This window comes from Sebastes umbrosus, chromosome 7 (genome assembly GCF_015220745.1).
Source record: "Sebastes umbrosus isolate fSebUmb1 chromosome 7, fSebUmb1.pri, whole genome shotgun sequence".
Taxonomy (NCBI): domain Eukaryota; kingdom Metazoa; phylum Chordata; class Actinopteri; order Perciformes; family Sebastidae; genus Sebastes; species Sebastes umbrosus.
The window spans coordinates 26,085,794-26,102,907 of NC_051275.1; the positions used below are offsets into that span (position 1 = coordinate 26,085,794).

The following is a 17,114-nucleotide window of genomic DNA, read 5'->3' on the forward strand; positions in this document are numbered from 1 at the left end:
AGTACTATCTCCATCTCAGTGAGACCACTGATCAGAAGTGATTGCAGCTGAAGGCTTCATGCTTATGAATGCAGCCTCTCCGTCTCCAGAAATATCCTCCTGAACTTCTGAGCAAATGATGTGTTCATATAGCAGTAAAAGCATCCCATGTGAATCTCACTCAACATCTCATTCATTCCCAGTGACGGACAAGAGAGCAAAGTAAACACAAACTCAAACATCATTTTTATTCTCCAAATATACAGAGCAAAAGCATCATAGATTCACAGACCAGTACAGTTAAAATACAACCATTTTTCTTTTTTTTCTTAGATACAGAGGGCCACCGCCTGAAAATAGTGGTTTACCCAGTAATTTACATGTTGTCTTTTCATTACAATTATGTTTCACTATTTATACAAACTCTCGAAATGACCGTCTAAGTTAAGTACTTTTTCAGACCTGGGTCATGTAGTATTTGCAAACTAGTTTGCTTCATTAGGAGTGCAGAACGATTCGACCAATCGCAGAGAAGCGCACTCATTTGACTTTCAAATGCTTTTCTGTGATTCTTTCAGTCTTCTGTGACTTATCGTACACTGTATGCTGCAAACCAAACCACACTGATTCCCCGTGTGCCCTGCAGGCTGAAGCAAACTCTGAGGATTATTTGCAAATGCTATTTAGCCCAGGCCCTTGTCCTTACAGGTATTAAAGTACTAACAAGGTATTGGTTGGTAGAAAAAAGAAAAGAAGTGAGAGAGAAAGAGATAAACAGAGTGATAGAAAGCATTTACACAGTAAAGAAAGGGTTATTTTGATCAATTCAATGTTTCAAATGGCATCCTCCCTAATGTGTTCCATCACGGACACTTATCATACAATGAGGGAGACTTTAAATAGCCTCATGTAAACCACCCTTTGCAGGCATAGGCGAGATATTGGCAGTACTAATATTCAGCGGTTCTTTATCCATTTTTTCCCAGTTTATTCAGACCAAGCAAAAGGTTTTGTGCAGTAAACAAATAGAATATAGCCAGTGGGCAGAGAAGCCTTTACAAACAACAAATCTTCACTTCACACTGCTCATAACCTCTGTCCCTCACCTTTGCAATGTCCTTATCCATTGCACTACAGGCTAGTCTTTAGCATCTCTGAATAATATAGACTACCCTGCATCCTCGGCTCTGAAAAAGGGCTGCTTTTGTTTTATCAGGAAAGGACAGCAACCCCTTGTAATTGTTCCGGGTCTTTGTGTTTATTCATCTGTTATGCCCTGGCATCTGTGCGGCGCTCGTAGCCAGGCAAACAGGCGTCGCCAGCACCAGCCGGAGAGGCGTCCACAGGTGAGCGGGGCAGACTTTGTCCCCACATGGGCTTTGATTCCCAAAGACTGACATGGCAGTCGCTTCCTGCTGTACTCTCATGCCCACTGTAGCTGCTGCCATGGGGGGGGGGGGGGGGGGGGGGGGTGGATGGGACAGAAGGCTGGCCTATCAAATATTTATCTGTTTGCTGTGCAGTGTGCAGATTCTCTGGACTGGGAAAATGCATTATGTTTGGATCAGTGCTGGAGCTGCATCAGATAAATAAAACTGGACCCTTCGGAGGGGAAAGCAAATTAGTTTTGTTTTGAGGGAGAGACACGCTTCACGTCGGCATTCTGAATGTTGGACATGTTTGAAATCTGAAGCTGTCGATGCTAAACGATGCATAACATATGCAAATAATAATAAAAATGTATTCTGTCCCATGCAAACTAGATCACGCTGGAATTGACTCCTGCCGATATCAAGGTACGAATTTGCACTCATAACTGCTGAGAAAAATGTATTAAAAAACCCCCGGCCCAGGCATACTTGACAGTCATCATGGTGCCAAATGCAATATATTGCTGGGCATCTGGGCATCTCTCAGAAGGGCTGAAGGTATAATAACCTCTTACTGCATCTCACTTCAAAGCTGTCCCAGCTAAGCTTAGCTTCTCATCCTATAGCTTTCCGTGTGCTCGGTGTGCAGAGCGAGAGTTTCCCCCCCGTGAGATCTGGGCGAAGAGAAACTGCTCATGCAAGCCTTTCATGGAATTTGTGGGAAACAAGTGAGGTTGATGAAATTTTTTGGAAGGGAAACAAAGAGAAAAATGATTGTCTGGGCGTACAGTTTGGATGCCACGTGGATTTGTGGAGCTCTAATATAGTGAAATCGGACTGAGAGAGAAAGAAAAGCCAGGAGAAATTATATACAGAGAAAGACAGCATTAGAGATTTATATACAGTCTGCTAAGTGCCAAACTGGATTATCAGCGTTGAAACAGAGCTTTTTGTCTTAAGCTGTACAATGGGCGCCAATCCATTTGTAAAATTAGAGTCCAAACCACTGCCACTCAAGTGGAAAAGCCCATTCAAATGCCCTGAATATAATCAAACATAAAGTGCTTACAACAACAACTTGCTTTTGTTTGGAAATGCCGTCCTTGTTTTTTTTTATGGGTTGTTTCAGGCTCACTTCATCCCAGTTGACTGCTCCGCTATGGAAGATACTGAAAACGACCTAATTAGATAAGATACACTGTAACCTAATATACTTTCTGTCACATTACAGTTTGATTCGACAAAACAAAAGTGACACTGGCATTTTGGGCGCACTGTTTTACAGCAATCTGCGGTTATTTTCCAGGAACTCCTCTTTACCCTTCAAACAACTGATCAAATAACAAACAAGCTGATTCTTTAAAGTATGGCTGGAACAGACCTTGAAAGACATATGCGGCTTTTGATGGCTGAAATCAAATGTGATGTAATGTATGATGTGACTGCGGCTGTTACAGAAATGATCTATGTTTACTGTAAATGGTTGTCCTTATTAGAGGGCCTGCTTAAGGAGACAGCAATGGGTTTGGGATCACAACGTTTGTTGGGTTAACATCTTATTTAGAGGTCCAAATTTAACCTGGCATAAGGGTCGACCACACTGAGATGTGTAGCTAGAAACGCTTCAGCAGCAAAACCATTGTTTTCCTATACGGTGCTCCTGCCGTGTGCTACTCTCTGGTGCCGTGTGTTGCGATTTTCTAGCGTTGTTTTGATGCCCGTAGATGTGGCTCGCTAGATAGAGAGCTAGGGAGTATGTGAGAGGAAATTCATATCTCATGTTGTGATAGTTTCTTGTAGGCTTAGAAAGAAAAAGACCACATTTTCCCGTTAATCACATTTGATCATCTGGTTGCAAACTCCACAGGCGCACCTCTGTTTCGGCCGACGCAATTTGCCAAGGCGCACTTTAGCGATGTGCCTCGATGTAATCAGCCGTATAGTGCAGTTTGTGGTCGAATCCAGGTTGGAATAAAGGTAAAATCCTTTTGCCCAATTGCTTTGCAGTATCTGCACTGTGCACACATCTGCATCCGGATTCCCGGTGTTCAGTACTGCAAAAAAGCAACACTCCCCAGTCGTTACTCTGTTCTGCCTCCAAACATGCGCGATGCATGACTACGACTCTCCTGACAACAGGCTCCCTTTGAAATTGTATGTTAAGTACGAACGTTTGTGTTGCTGCAAGTTAAATCACTACTGTCTCTACTCTCAACTAAAACAAATACAGTGTCAGTGATTAAATAATAAATCCAATCTCATATATGTCACAGACAGTGCAAAACAGAACAAAATAAAAAGGATGCACTTGATAAGAGTCAGTGTGACACCACCAGCTCCACAATAGCCAAAAAAAATGAACAGCAGAGAGCAAAATTAAACACGTTTTCTAAATTTGCTCTTCATGTCCCTTGATGACCGGCACGATCACAGGTAGGTATACAGTCAGGGTGCACTGAGCTCCAGTGTCAACAGTGATATTGACAATAGCAATGGGATAACCACACAATAAGAAGCTCAGCTAAAAGATAATGTTTACATTTCATTTGACAGGTAACCTCAAGTATATGGCTGATGACCTGCGGCGTCAGAAGGAGAAACTCACAAGTGCAACACACGTTGCAGTTTGTGGGCTTTCCTGCCGCGCGCCTTGGAACTGGAATTGGTGCGGTAAGAACCGTATAGGACGCAGCTCCTCATCGACAGAAGAGCTGATTGTGTATGTCTATCTCGCTTAGTGAAAGTTTGTATTGACACAGATCAAACACACCCTCAAGGCAAAGTAGATATGGACAAGAAGAGGTGCTCATGTCTCATTTAGAGTCCTCCGGGAGGGAAATAAGAGTCAGAAATTAGATGCTAGAAAAGAAAATTACAGTCACGTATGTACACTGATATTCTTTTTGTGTCACAGTAAAATAATGACTCAGGGATTTAAAATGAGATCTCAGCCCCTCTTTATCTGCCCAGCTCTGTGGCCCAGATACTGCTGCGGAGAGAAAAAAAAAAAAACAGTCATTCTTTTAAACGTGCCAGACGTCTGTGGGCACATGGAGAAAGTTTTCTTCCACCTACAGAGACGAGTTTCAACAAGCCAAGCTTAACATACTGTGTTTGAACGGAAGGTGGGGAGAGGAAGAGTTATTGCTTTAACAACTAAAAACCACATGCACATTCATTTTTGTGCTTCAAAACTACAACAGAGCAGCAGGACATTGGCTGGCACTCATTATCGTGACGTTCGTGCTGAGTGCCTCAACACTCGTAACAACAATCTCAGTTTTTTTTCTGAATGACAATCTTCAAAATGCAAAAACGGTCTTTGCCGTGGGAGCTGATTGTCACACAAAGCCTTTGTGGTATTCCTGCCCTCTGCTGACAATTCCGCTGCAGAAACGGAGAATTGAATGTTCGAATTCCAAACTTGTGTTTTCTCCGTGTTGGCAAATAACCTCTCTGTGGCACGATTCTGATTATGGGCTAAAAAAAGGAGGTGGCTGATGAGTTAAGCGTGAGGGAAATATAAGGCTTCTTGATCCACTTTTTTGGGACATTGAGAAGTCTGAACAAGTCACATGGTGTATTAAAGCCAACCAGCATCCAGTGGAAAGCTCCTGGGAGCTGATTCTGTCACAGTTTTACAATCCCGGCTGCTTGTTACACCCCGTCCAAACGCTCTCCCTCCTTGGTGGTCAGACGTGGGTCTGCATGCGCTTCTGGAGCGGCCGGGTGAGGTCTGAGTTCTGCGAGGAGGACTGGGAGTAGTGGGAGGAGGAGGAGGCCGACGCCTTGCTGTCTTTGTCGAACTGCACGTAGCCGTCCGGCTTACTGTAGCTGCTGACGCTGCTGTCACACTGCGTGTCGATAAAAGAGCTGGAGTCGCTGAGCGAGCCGCGCTGGAACTCCCGCTCGCACAGCTCGATGGAGCTGCTGCCCATGCCCAGCACGAAGCGCTGGCTGTAGTCATAGAGACGGTTGGGACCTGCTCCCAGAGTGGAGTAGATGTTGGTGAAGGACATGCCTGTAGGTACCCGCTGCTTGCCCAGGGTACCTGTGTTGGTGGGGTTCCTCACCTCAGTGGACTGATTCCCAGCCATGGTAGGCGTGTGGTGCTCCTTAAAGGTATTGACACTGTAGTAGCCATTTGTAGGGTCCTATTAAAAACACAGAAAAGACAGATTATTATTATCATTATTATATTTTTCGATGCCATAGCAAATTAAAATAGGACAAAGAGGAGTAAAAGAAAACCATCCGCTTGCATTTTTCATGTAATCATCTCAAGGCTCAACAGGAGCCAAGGTCAAACTGACGGTAATTACCTTTCATATTTTCTGAATAAATAAGGAAACAGGCTGCCGTGTACATCACGAGAAAAAACAAAAACAGCGGCAAAGCTTAGTGCTAGGATTTACTCAGCCCCCACGCTAACCTTAAAATCATGTTTCTCGCTAATTAAGCGGGCCTTGATGATTCATAGTGTGGCATCCGACGTGTCACCGCAAAGTTCACTCACATAGCAGCTTTAATTGGACCTAAACGGAATGTAGTGTCTGTGATTTCATGTTTGCACTTAAATGGCTTCTGATGCTACAGCTGTTTGTCTGCTAGGCTGCAGGCGTCGTGGTGTTGCTAAGGGTCCAGTTAGGGCATTGAGTGTGTGTGTGTGTGTGTGTTTTCATGTCATCTTGAGAAAGTATGTGAATGTCAAGCACAGCGAGCGTGGTGGCAAATCCCAAAGGAAGAATGCTCATAATGGGGAAACGAGAGAGGGAAGCTGAGAGGATTCTCGTTATGCTTGTCATTATCAGACAGGGAGATTGTTTGCGTCTGGCCTTCGTCTCTTGTTCAGTCCCCCCCCTCTGCTCTCGCCTCGTGCACGCTGTCATTAACTGGGATCAAAAAGATCCGTCCCCAGAGGGAGCAGGTAAGCAGGCAAACAACAGAAGCACACTCCAGGTAGCCAACACCAACATCCCTTTGGACAAAAGGACTAATGAGCAGGTCACAATTTGTTTCTGTGGCACCGTTAAGCCCCGGTACGCTGCAGCCGAGTCGGAACGGACATCACCTACGTCCCCTCATATAGGGTCAGAATGGTGATGCCGTCTTTGTTAAATATAAACTGCAGTGTGAAAACTCATCTACAGTCTTGCTGACAAGAATTCAGGTCAGAGGTGGCATAAACACCTGCTGAGATAATCCGCTGTGCTTGATTTACCGATGCATTTACATGAAACGCACCAAGGGGGTTCTTCTTAAGGGATAGTAAACACATTCACCACATATTGGAATAACTTTAACAGCAACTTAGACATAAATATTGAGAATTTGTCTTGCATAAGAAAAGGATGTGGAAACAAGTTGCAGAAAGGCTGTTTCAATGTATTTAAGTTTTAAAGGAACAGTGTGTAACATTTTCTATTAGCAGAAATGGAATATAATATTAATAACAATGTTTTCATTAGTGTATAATCACCTGAAACTAATAATCATAGTGTTTTTGTTAGCTTAGAATGAGTCCTTCATATCTACATAGGGAGCGGGTCCACTTCACGGAGTCCATCATGTTGCGCCATGTTTCTACAGTAACCCAGAACGGACACGTTACGAACGGACACGTTACCACAGTCCTGGAAAGGGATGGAGTGAGTGGAGGGTTACTCAGTTGGTTGCAATCTGCAACCATACCACTAGATGTCGCCAAATCCTACTGTTCCTTTAAGGACAGACCACAGTGTATTTCTGATTACATTTAATTTAATTTTTGGATAATGCACAATATAATGTGCCACTGTAACTATTTATTATATGCAGTAAATTTATATTTACACATTTCTTTTGGTGATTTGATGAAAACAATTATTTTTCTACTTTTGTGGGAGTGAATATATATATGTATATATATATATATATATATATATATGTATACATAATCTACTACAGTATACCCTAAATGGAAAAAAACAAAAACAAAATAGTGTATAATCAATAGTGTAATTGACTAATATGAATGGAACCTAGTACAGTAGAAATTGTAGTTTCACAGGTTGCTTTACAATGGTAGAATAATGCACACATAGAAGAGAAGAGAAGGTGTCCTTCACTTGAAGTTAGCCCATCAGAGAGTAAAAGGAGGCTTTAAACATGAATCTGAACAATCTGCCAAATCGTATGCAGGTCATTTATTGCAAGAGTTACAAGTGGTAAAGTGCTTTCATGTGCAATGGGAGAACTGACAGCAAAGCGCCTCGTCTGTACTGACTGATACATTCATTGCCATGTAAATGGGCGGACAGCTATAAATGGCACCAGAATCACTTTTATTATATTCATTGAATCCCGGCTTCACTGAATGAGACCCATTTGGTTGGATCTGACCAGAATGTCTTTTTTCAAATGTACAGATCCAGCCTGCGTATAGGTTCCAAAGGAGCAGCTTTATTGATATCAGAGGAAGTCCACACGGAGTGGATGTCATTGATCAAACGGTGGATGGAGAGCATGCGATAAGACTCATATATCAAGTTTCTAAATATAGCTTTATTGTCTTTTGTTACCTGCCACCAGAGGGGTCGAAGCCGGGCTGTGACTCACGCTTTGTTTACTTTTTCTTTCTCACATGCTGATGGCCTATTTGGTGGTGATGGGATTAAAATCAACTGCATACTGTAGCTGGTTGTTAAGATTACATCATTGAGCTTTACACAGTGACCCAAAGGGTTAATATAGACACAGTGTGATTTAGGTAACATGATAAGCCTCTTATTGATTGTACTTTACCCTCAAATGAACTGCAATGGTGTGTTTCTGTTAGAAGGTTTTGTGACTTTTTAGAATTATAGATTGTTTCTGACTAATATTAAAAAGGACCTATTATGCTTATTTTCAGGTATTTGGGATTTTTACTAGAACATCTTTACATGCTCTGATTGGTCAGCTGGTCCACTGTTGTGACTGGTCAACCAAACTAACTCTTCAGACTCCGCTCCAGCTCCCCTCTAAGTAGCTTTGTTTGAGGGCGTGCCAAACTTGGTGACATCACCACGTTACAGAAGAAAAGGAAAGACTTCAAGCGAGGTGTTTCAGGCAGTTCAGGAGCAGCGTTTCTGTGGGGGAGTGTAACTCCCTTTGGTGTGGACTTTGGACTTTGTAACTTTGCAGACCTTTAACATACACAAAAAACTATATGACACAAAAAAGAAAGGGAAAAAGCACAAAAGCATAATAAAAAAAGAAAGAGAAACACACTACGTGTAACGTCTTCTGATAGTGTGCACTCGACAATATATAAGAAAAATAGGCTGAGCAGAGAAACGGTATTTAGTATATGGGTACAAAAAAAAGAAGAGCTGAGTCATTTATTTAAAAACAGGGAACATTTGCGTATCTAACAGTAATATTGTAAGACTTCACGAACACACCCGTACAGTAATTCTGCACTGAAATTACAACACTGGGACCAAAAAGAGCATAATTATTAAATCTGAATCAAACTGTGAATGTTCTTAATAGACTGCAGGAGTTCAGGAGTTTATCTGCAGGTCCAAACAGTTTTGATTTGACAGATAGCACATCAATGGGAACAAAATGTTGCTTTAAAGAAAACGATTTTGAAAGAGTCAAGTATATTCCAAATTGAGTATTTAATAATGGCACACTACATCACTAAAAGGGGTTAGAAATGCTGCTGAGAGAAAACCAGTGTTCTCTCAGTCCTATACGTCCTTTAAAACTTTCCAATCCAATCTATATGGTGTAAGTAACACTTTAAGCAACTTCAATAACAGCTTAAGGGCCAACCAGCTTTTAATTTCTTGAACCGCCTTTGATGAGAGACTAATTAATAAAAATCAGACCTCTAACATGAATCATTTTGCCTCTGGATTAATCCTTGGAAAATCATGTGTAGCAGGAGAGGGATTAATGCTTTTCTGCTATTTTGGTCCCGAGAGTTAAAGACCACCCTCTACCCCAAAGGCGCTCTCCCTCTCACCACCTTTTACTCGCCCTCACGCTGTCTCTGTTCACGAGCCGTACCTTAATGTGCTGATACTCCTTCTCTTCCTCCTGTAATACCTCCAGCTGCTTCAGAACAGACTCCTGCTGGAACTCTCCTCGTTCAACCTGCAGAGAAATCAAGAAAAAGCATATACAAAGAGTCTGTGTAGTTTCCGAAACTCCTCCACTCAGAGTGAAAAGACATTTTGAGACGGAAGGATTTCACTTTCATCACTTGTTCTTCTTTTCTAATATCAGTCAGATGTGTTTCACCTTCACTCAGGGCTGGCAGGGAGCATTAATAATGCATCCGTGAATATCTTTTATTTATCTTAACAGAATGCAGATTTGTAAGGTAGCTAAGCTCATTTCCCTGCGCTAACATCAAGTACCGACTGTATTAAGTGTTTTTGAAAGAAAAATGTAAAACCTCACGCTGCAAATAGCCTTGCCCTGGAGCAAGCTGCATGATAACCGAAACACTGGTACGGCTCCAAAGAGGAAACAGTTCTTTGTGTGTCTAGAAGGCATGTAGATACAGAAGTACACCCACTGTAGGATTACCCAGTATGCATTAACATCTGCATAGATACAATGTATTGGGGTCTGCTCATAGGACTTGTGGCATCATATTGATAAATATAGCCCCTATGCCTTGACTACAGCACATATACAATCTAAATGCATTTCTGTTCTTCCATTACTCATTTAAATAAACATCATTTACATGGTAATTTATTCCACAGGAAATAGCAATGACAATAGTAAAGTACATTCATTATGTTACTGCAGCTTAAAGCTAGGGTTGGTAATCATCTTCAAAAACATTTTTGGATATATCTGTGGAAATTATCATTACATCCCGACAGCAATCAATAAATCAAATGCTCTGACAAAAAAAGGAAATTTTCCCAGCGGTTGATAAACTTGCGACAACACTGGTGCTACCGATTGCACTGGACATTTTACAAGAAAAGATGACACTTTGATCTTTAACGTTAGATGGCTGTGTGTTTGGCCTCTCTGGTTGAGCTTTCGCTGCTGGGCCGCAGGTTTCCAACCACCGGCTTTGACCGCTCCGTTCTCCTCACAGCGATTGCGTCATTATTGTTCCCTTATAGCATTGGGTTTAAATCTGAAATATTGCAAAATAGGCGCTTTTGCTTTTCGCTTTGACACCAAATCCTCCGCCATCGTCTTGTCTGTCAACTCTCTCTCGTCCCGTGTGTGTGAAATCCGACTCCTGCTACTCTGTGCTGAGACTCCATTTGGAGCAGACACATTCCCTTTCACGTTGTGGCATCCGTCGTTGGACTATGTATTGAAAACACGCCGCTGATACGCAAAACTGAAACTGAAATTAATTAAATGGGTTTTATTTCTATAAAGAAAAGCAAAACGACGGTGGGGCGGTGAGCAAGTAATGTCATCGGTGTATGCCCGACCACCGTGTAACACCGATAACAATGACTACCCTGTCAAACCTATTTTTTGGTTGATCATTTTTTAAAAATCTTGCATACTCTTGCTAGTTTCTGAAGATTGCCAACCCTAGCTTTACAAAGGACAAAAATATATAAAAAATGTTGAGATTTTATTTCTGAAAACAGGAGCAAGAAGTGGAAAGTAGTATGTTGCGACACTCACACTCACCATCAGTTGTTTCATGGAGGTGTGTTCTTCGTTTTCTCGTGCTGCATTGTGGTCTTTGTGTACAATCTCCACTCGGATGTCATTTTTCACCGACACGACTCCTTTCAGATCTGGCAGAAACAGACGACACGTATATCTCAATAAGCTGGAAGAACACCATTCTGTATCTGTTGACATTATAATTTCCCCTCAGTGCAGTTTGCAGTATTGCAGAATTTAGCAAAAGATCCCTGGGTTTTGGTTTGTGAGAGCTCCCCCATTTCCCCCGAAAACAATACACAGCATTATTAATCATTTGTTTCCTGCCAACACACAAGATTATCTTTTTTCTGCATACATATGCAATCTCACACAGCCTTCCACGGTGGCTCATTCTGTTTGGGACAATGCTGATGATACTGTCATATAACAAAGTCTTACTTTCTGTCTTAATTTTGCTTGCAAGTTCTCTCTGGTGAGCACAGATGGAGACGGGCAGTGAGGGCATAACCAGGTGCGCTTCCTCTGTAGTATACAGACAATAGACATGCTGAAGGGACCAGTAGCACAAATTGGTTCTTGGATAGAGACAGTGGCTGACTGTCTCTAACCTGAGTCACTTGGTACATGGGTGGGTGGCAGTGAACATAGCGCAGGATGTAAATAGCCTCAAAAGCGAATGCAGCCAGACTGAGATTGCATGAAATGAGCCCTTATAACAATCTGGCTATCCCTGCACCACAAAAAGATGTCCATCTCAACAAGTGATTTAATCGTAGTGTGACACTATGTTCCGGCAGTTTATCTTTTGTGTAAGAAATTTCTTGAAACAGCTGACAACCAAAATCTTGCAACAGATTAATGAAAACAATATCTGCATTTGAATAGATGGACATTTTTTTTTTTATCTAGTGTGCTTGCGGGTTAATACAGTACTTTGGCATGCATGCTTCAGTGAATGTAACAGGAGGAAATGGAGACGTACTTCTCTGGGAGCGGGTGCAACAGAATGCTCCGATGGTGCCCATGAGGACAATGAGGGCCACAAAAGCTCCCACAGCAATGCCGATGATCACCGCCACTGGGAGAGATTCTGCAGAGAGCAACAAAGAGAAATGTCCTTCTAACATAACACACGACAAACGTCTCAGATGCGCATTAAATTCGATATAGGGTGCTTGACAGAGAGTACAGAACGGCACACAATTAATATATCGAGGCCACGTTTCTCTGTCAGGCAGTCATGCTTCTCATCTCTGCCTCTTTTCTGTCTCTGCTACAAACAGGAACTAAGGGAAGATATGCAATATTGCATCCCTCTAAGTGACTTTGACATTATCCCCGAGGCACAAGGCTATATGAAATAAAAACACACAGTGCCACACATAAAAAAGAAGTTCTGCACTACAGTTCAAACAAAAACAAATCACCAAACCTTTTGTTATCAGTGTGGGCAAACCTTTTCCTACTAATATTGTCTCATTATCCTACTGTCTAATAACTTTTAATTCACACTCATTTAGCCTAATAGGAGCCTTTCACTAAGGGCTTCTATTTTCATTGAGTAGAGTGCAAGACTGTGTGCATTAGTTTAAGCATAATCATGTTTGTGTGTTTCTGGGAGGATGTTATAGTGCATTTGCGACTGGGAAGAGATTAAACCTGCATCTATATGCTGCTCCGACATTAAAGGTTCTCATTAAAGCGCACTTTAATGACCTGAGTTACCAGCCCACGTTTATGACCTTCTCGCATTTTAAACAAATGCAAAACAACCAAGTGCTCTTCCTACACCATTAAAGCCTGTTTAATGTCTTCATTGATCAATGTCACTTTCACATAAGCAGCTTATAATTTATCATTTACAATAAGTGGAGAGAAAACACAGCGGAGGGGAAAAGGTCAGCAGATAGAAGATATTCATTTTTGAAGCAATAGAAATAGAGAAAGTCTCTTTTGCATAAAGCAAGCAGGAGGAACAGTGTATTCTATATTCAGTGTGCAGTGTATGCTAAGGGTCACCAGTTCACATTACCAGGGAGTTGCATTTTATGTTAACCCAGGAAACTAATTTGTCAAGGCTTTATCTGTGTCATTATCACAGTTAGTGTACATCAAACATTTCAGAAATTTAGGCCATGCAACTTTGTATTACCATCTTGCACTTCCAAGTTGGTGAAATGTTAGTTTTTAATTCTGATAGAATTTGAAAAAACATCTTAAATTGTGTTCATGTATATAGCTGTTGTATCAAAGTAAAAATGTACCATAGTATAATTTACCAAAAACATCTATTAAATATTTGTTTTTATATGTTCTTGTGCATTAACATTATTCAATATCGTTCATTATGAAATCCCATCTCATGCATACTCACACTCACACACAAACGCTCCGACCCAATCACACACGTTAGAAGTTACAGTCACAAGCTCACGGACACCTGGAGGGGATAACCACGGTGATGCCCACAAAACACTGCAGCTTTGTCACCCTCTGTAGCACTATTTAGAAAACCACAGTCACGTAATGTGAAGAAGAGGAAGGTGAAACCTGTCGAACCTTGGCTCCCACCTTGTTCCTTAAGGCGTATGATCTCGGTGTCTGAGCCAAAGCTGTTCCACGCCGTGCAGTTGTAGATGGTCTGGAAGTCAGCCGGGACGATGTTACTCATAGTCAGCGTTGAGATCACTCCTTCCTCTGTGGTGACGGTCTCCACGGTGTAGCGGCCGGACGTTCCAGACTCCAACACGGTTTCCTTCCATGACCACGCCTGAGACAAGACAGAGGGTATAGAGGTGGTACGTGAAGTTTTTGACCATCGGTTGTGCTGCAGGGAAATACTTTGATGCGTGTGTCCCTGTATTGTTTGTATCTAAAGTTCTCTACATGGTTTATGAAAAGCTATAGACAGCAAGCTTGCTCACATGTTAGAGGCTAACAAGCTGTCTGAAAGTGGTCTGTGACCAGATGAAGAGAAACTTTGACCTTGATAACAACTACCACATGTTATGGCAGCGACGGAACAAGGGACCTGTAGTGGTGTTAAAGCTCACCAAGCCAACACACTCATGTGCTTTATACAGTGTGAATCCTCCTTTCAGTGGGTGCTGAAGGTTATTGGAAGGTGTTTAATAGAATGGTGCAAACTTCATTATAGGATTTCACCTCCATGTTCTTGGATGATTCCTGCACTATCAGGCAGCTTTATGTTGCTAACAGTAGACTATAAATCTCTATGGAAACACACGATGACCATGAGTGGATGAACTTAGTGCTCTACTATAATAAAGGGATAGTTACAGTATGTTTTATTGTGGAATAAAGTGGTATGAGTAACTGGACAGTAGCTCATTTTGTTTGGTGAATCATTCAGTGATTCAGAGGGAAGTACCAGAGGGAAATTAATCAGTGGGAATACACTTAAGATGTTATATTCTATTATGAATGGTAAAAACACTGTTATGGGTAAAAAGAAAATTGTGGTTAAAATGTTTTTGCCTGCTCATTTGCTGCTGTTCATCTCTGTTTGACAAGCTTCCAGCTCACGGAGATATCTCTGGCATCTGTAAAACTGAGTGAATGTCTAATAGATAATTGCAAATTGTTTGTACTGTAGGCAGATCTCTTCTCACCGTAGTGTTTCAATTACAGTGATTTGGCTGTTGGGAAACTGCAAGCAACCATTTGTAGAGCAGTGCTCGCTGTGAACTAAACTAGGAATGTAAGAAGGAAGGATAAGATATACTGTGTATTATTTTGAATACAAATTAAAATGTGAATTCTTAAAAATGTCTCTTACTGGAAACTGTGATTGGCTCATGCATTGCATTGGATGCACATACAGAAATATTAAAACAAAATGTGGTGGTATTCTGATTTGTCTGGGTAGGAAAGTATCCTAGCAAATAACTGCTTGTCTTATTTGTCGGAGTAACACAACTTCTAATTGTGAACAATGTTAAGCTTTGTTTTAATTACTCTGTCCTGCAATTCATGCATTTAAATTTATTTCTAATTCAATTAACATAGTGTCTCTCTGATAGACAGCAACTCAAACAGAATATCTTGAATAAATATGTTTTGAAAAAATGACAAAACAAAATGTCCAAAAGCTGAGGGGGCTTGAAATGTTTGCAGGGCATAACAAGTACAAGAAGTGATGGTCTGACACGTGATGGACTGATGTGAAGTGGCGTTGACACTTGGAGTGATGTGGCAATGGAAATGTAGGAAAACAATAGATATTTGCATACACTAGACTTATTTATGCAGTGCTATGATAATGTAACACATGCCGTTTAGTGGCTGCTTTTGTTCAGGCTGCATTTGTTTTTGGTGAGAATGACATGATTGTTTTTTTGCTGATTTTTTAACTAACCAACGAGGAAATTCATTATACTGGATAAAAGAGCCAGAAAGACAAATTGGTACTCAGAGAATAAACAACACATTCAACTTCATGCTTGCAACAATGGACAGGTGGCCAAATAGAGTTGTGAAATGCAGTGTTGCGGTGTTACAAATTTTGCCTTGGTTCAAGTGTTAGAATGCTGATAATTGACTTCTAAGATACAAAATGACTAACATGAAGAGCTTTCCTTGCACATAATCTTTTGTGGAATTCTTCCTTATCAGAGTCTACTTGACTTGACTTGACATAACCACATCTCAGGTTTCACATTTCTAATTTCTGTAGACATAAAGCAAAAGAAAGGACTATTATCCATATTTTCCATATTATCCATATTATTTAAATACATAATTTGGAGTCCGGGATAAACATTTAAGAGCCAGCATCCCGCCCTCTGGAGGCTCCCCTCCCAAATAAACCTAATATTAATTATGTTACTAGTTAAAGCTGGACATCAATATAACAAAAACACACATTAGATGACAAAGTATGGCAATTAACCACATGCATATGCAAACACACACACATGCGCACGCCAATTAATAATAAGCGCAACGTGAGCTCAGAGAATAGGCTGTTTATATGAGGTCCATAAATCTTAATGGGATCAGTGCTAACAGAGCATAAGTGTGCATCAAATGAGAAATCGGGGGTTCAAACCGTATTATCATACCCACCTTTTCATATGAACACAAATGATGGAGCTCATGCTATAAAATCCTTCACCTTATCTTTAATCATGTGTGCTGCCCATGTAAAGGCCTAGTTAACAGATCAATAGTGCAGTCAGGCATTATATCAATAGTTTAGCCAGGCATTATATTTCAGACACAGATATGAAAGGGTGATCATTATTCTATCTAATTTGCATTATTCAGGTACCATAGATCCATGAAAGATCTATTCATGATATATGTGTCCTTGCAATAAAACCAGGCAAAGTGGAGACAAGTGTCTATTTGCACCCAATAGTCATGCAACAGCTTTTTGGCTATTTACACTCGGTAACAGTAATATAAAGAGCGACAAAGTACATGAAAGGATTAGGTTGTGTTGGATGAACGGGTCAAACTCAGGTCTTTAACCTTGGAGATTGGGGTTTGAGTCCTGCTAGAAGCCTATTTTTCAATTAGTTGACTTATTTTCTGTTTTTTTTTATTATTATTTTCAGTTTTCCAAGACTACTTGGTTGGGTTTAGGAAAAATATACATATAGTACATACATATACACATACAGTATCTAATGTGTGCCCAAGTCTGGTGCAAATAGTATTGTTGGCGACAGACACCTGGGTGCTTGTCTCTTCCATGCTTTATACACTCGGGTGTATATACGTAGCTACATTGGCTATTCCGCCCCGGGTGCAAATAGTATTGTTGGCTACTGACACCAGGGTGCTAATAACATCTGGCAGAAAATAAATAGTCCAGTGTACTTACAATGCGGTCTGGAGGAGGTGTACTTCGAATGAAACATTTGATTTGTCCCTTTTCTCCATGTAAAGCCTGCTGAGTCTGCGTACTGGAGATAGTCGGTGGCCCTGAAAAAGAACAATCATAAAAAAAAAGTTTGAAGATGAGTCACAGAAACTGAAACATGTATAATTAAAGTCATTTTCAGTTTCAGGTCATATGACAATTTTGCTCAATCGAGATTCTGCGGCACATTATATCCTAATTGCTCTCCGGTTCCGAGCAGTAACACCTGAAGTGGTGAG

General features: G+C 41.1%; 1 protein-coding gene across 1 annotated transcript in view; it reads right to left on the reverse strand.

Annotated features, from left to right (window-relative positions):
- Window positions 1-202: 202 nt before the first annotated feature.
- kirrel3b (kirre like nephrin family adhesion molecule 3b) overlaps window positions 203-17,114 on the reverse strand; it is a 194,159-nt gene continuing 177,247 nt past the window's right edge. Inside the window, exons 13-19 of the mRNA XM_037775070.1 lie at window positions 16,837-16,937; window positions 13,545-13,755; window positions 11,968-12,075; window positions 11,424-11,507; window positions 11,004-11,113; window positions 9,390-9,476; window positions 203-5,503 (exon numbers count right to left, since the gene is read on the reverse strand). Of these exons, the coding sequence (XP_037630998.1) occupies window positions 5,042-5,503; window positions 9,390-9,476; window positions 11,004-11,113; window positions 11,424-11,507; window positions 11,968-12,075; window positions 13,545-13,755; window positions 16,837-16,937 (1,163 nt within the window). The 3' untranslated portion in view covers window positions 203-5,041. The remainder of the gene's footprint in view (window positions 5,504-9,389; window positions 9,477-11,003; window positions 11,114-11,423; window positions 11,508-11,967; window positions 12,076-13,544; window positions 13,756-16,836; window positions 16,938-17,114) is intronic.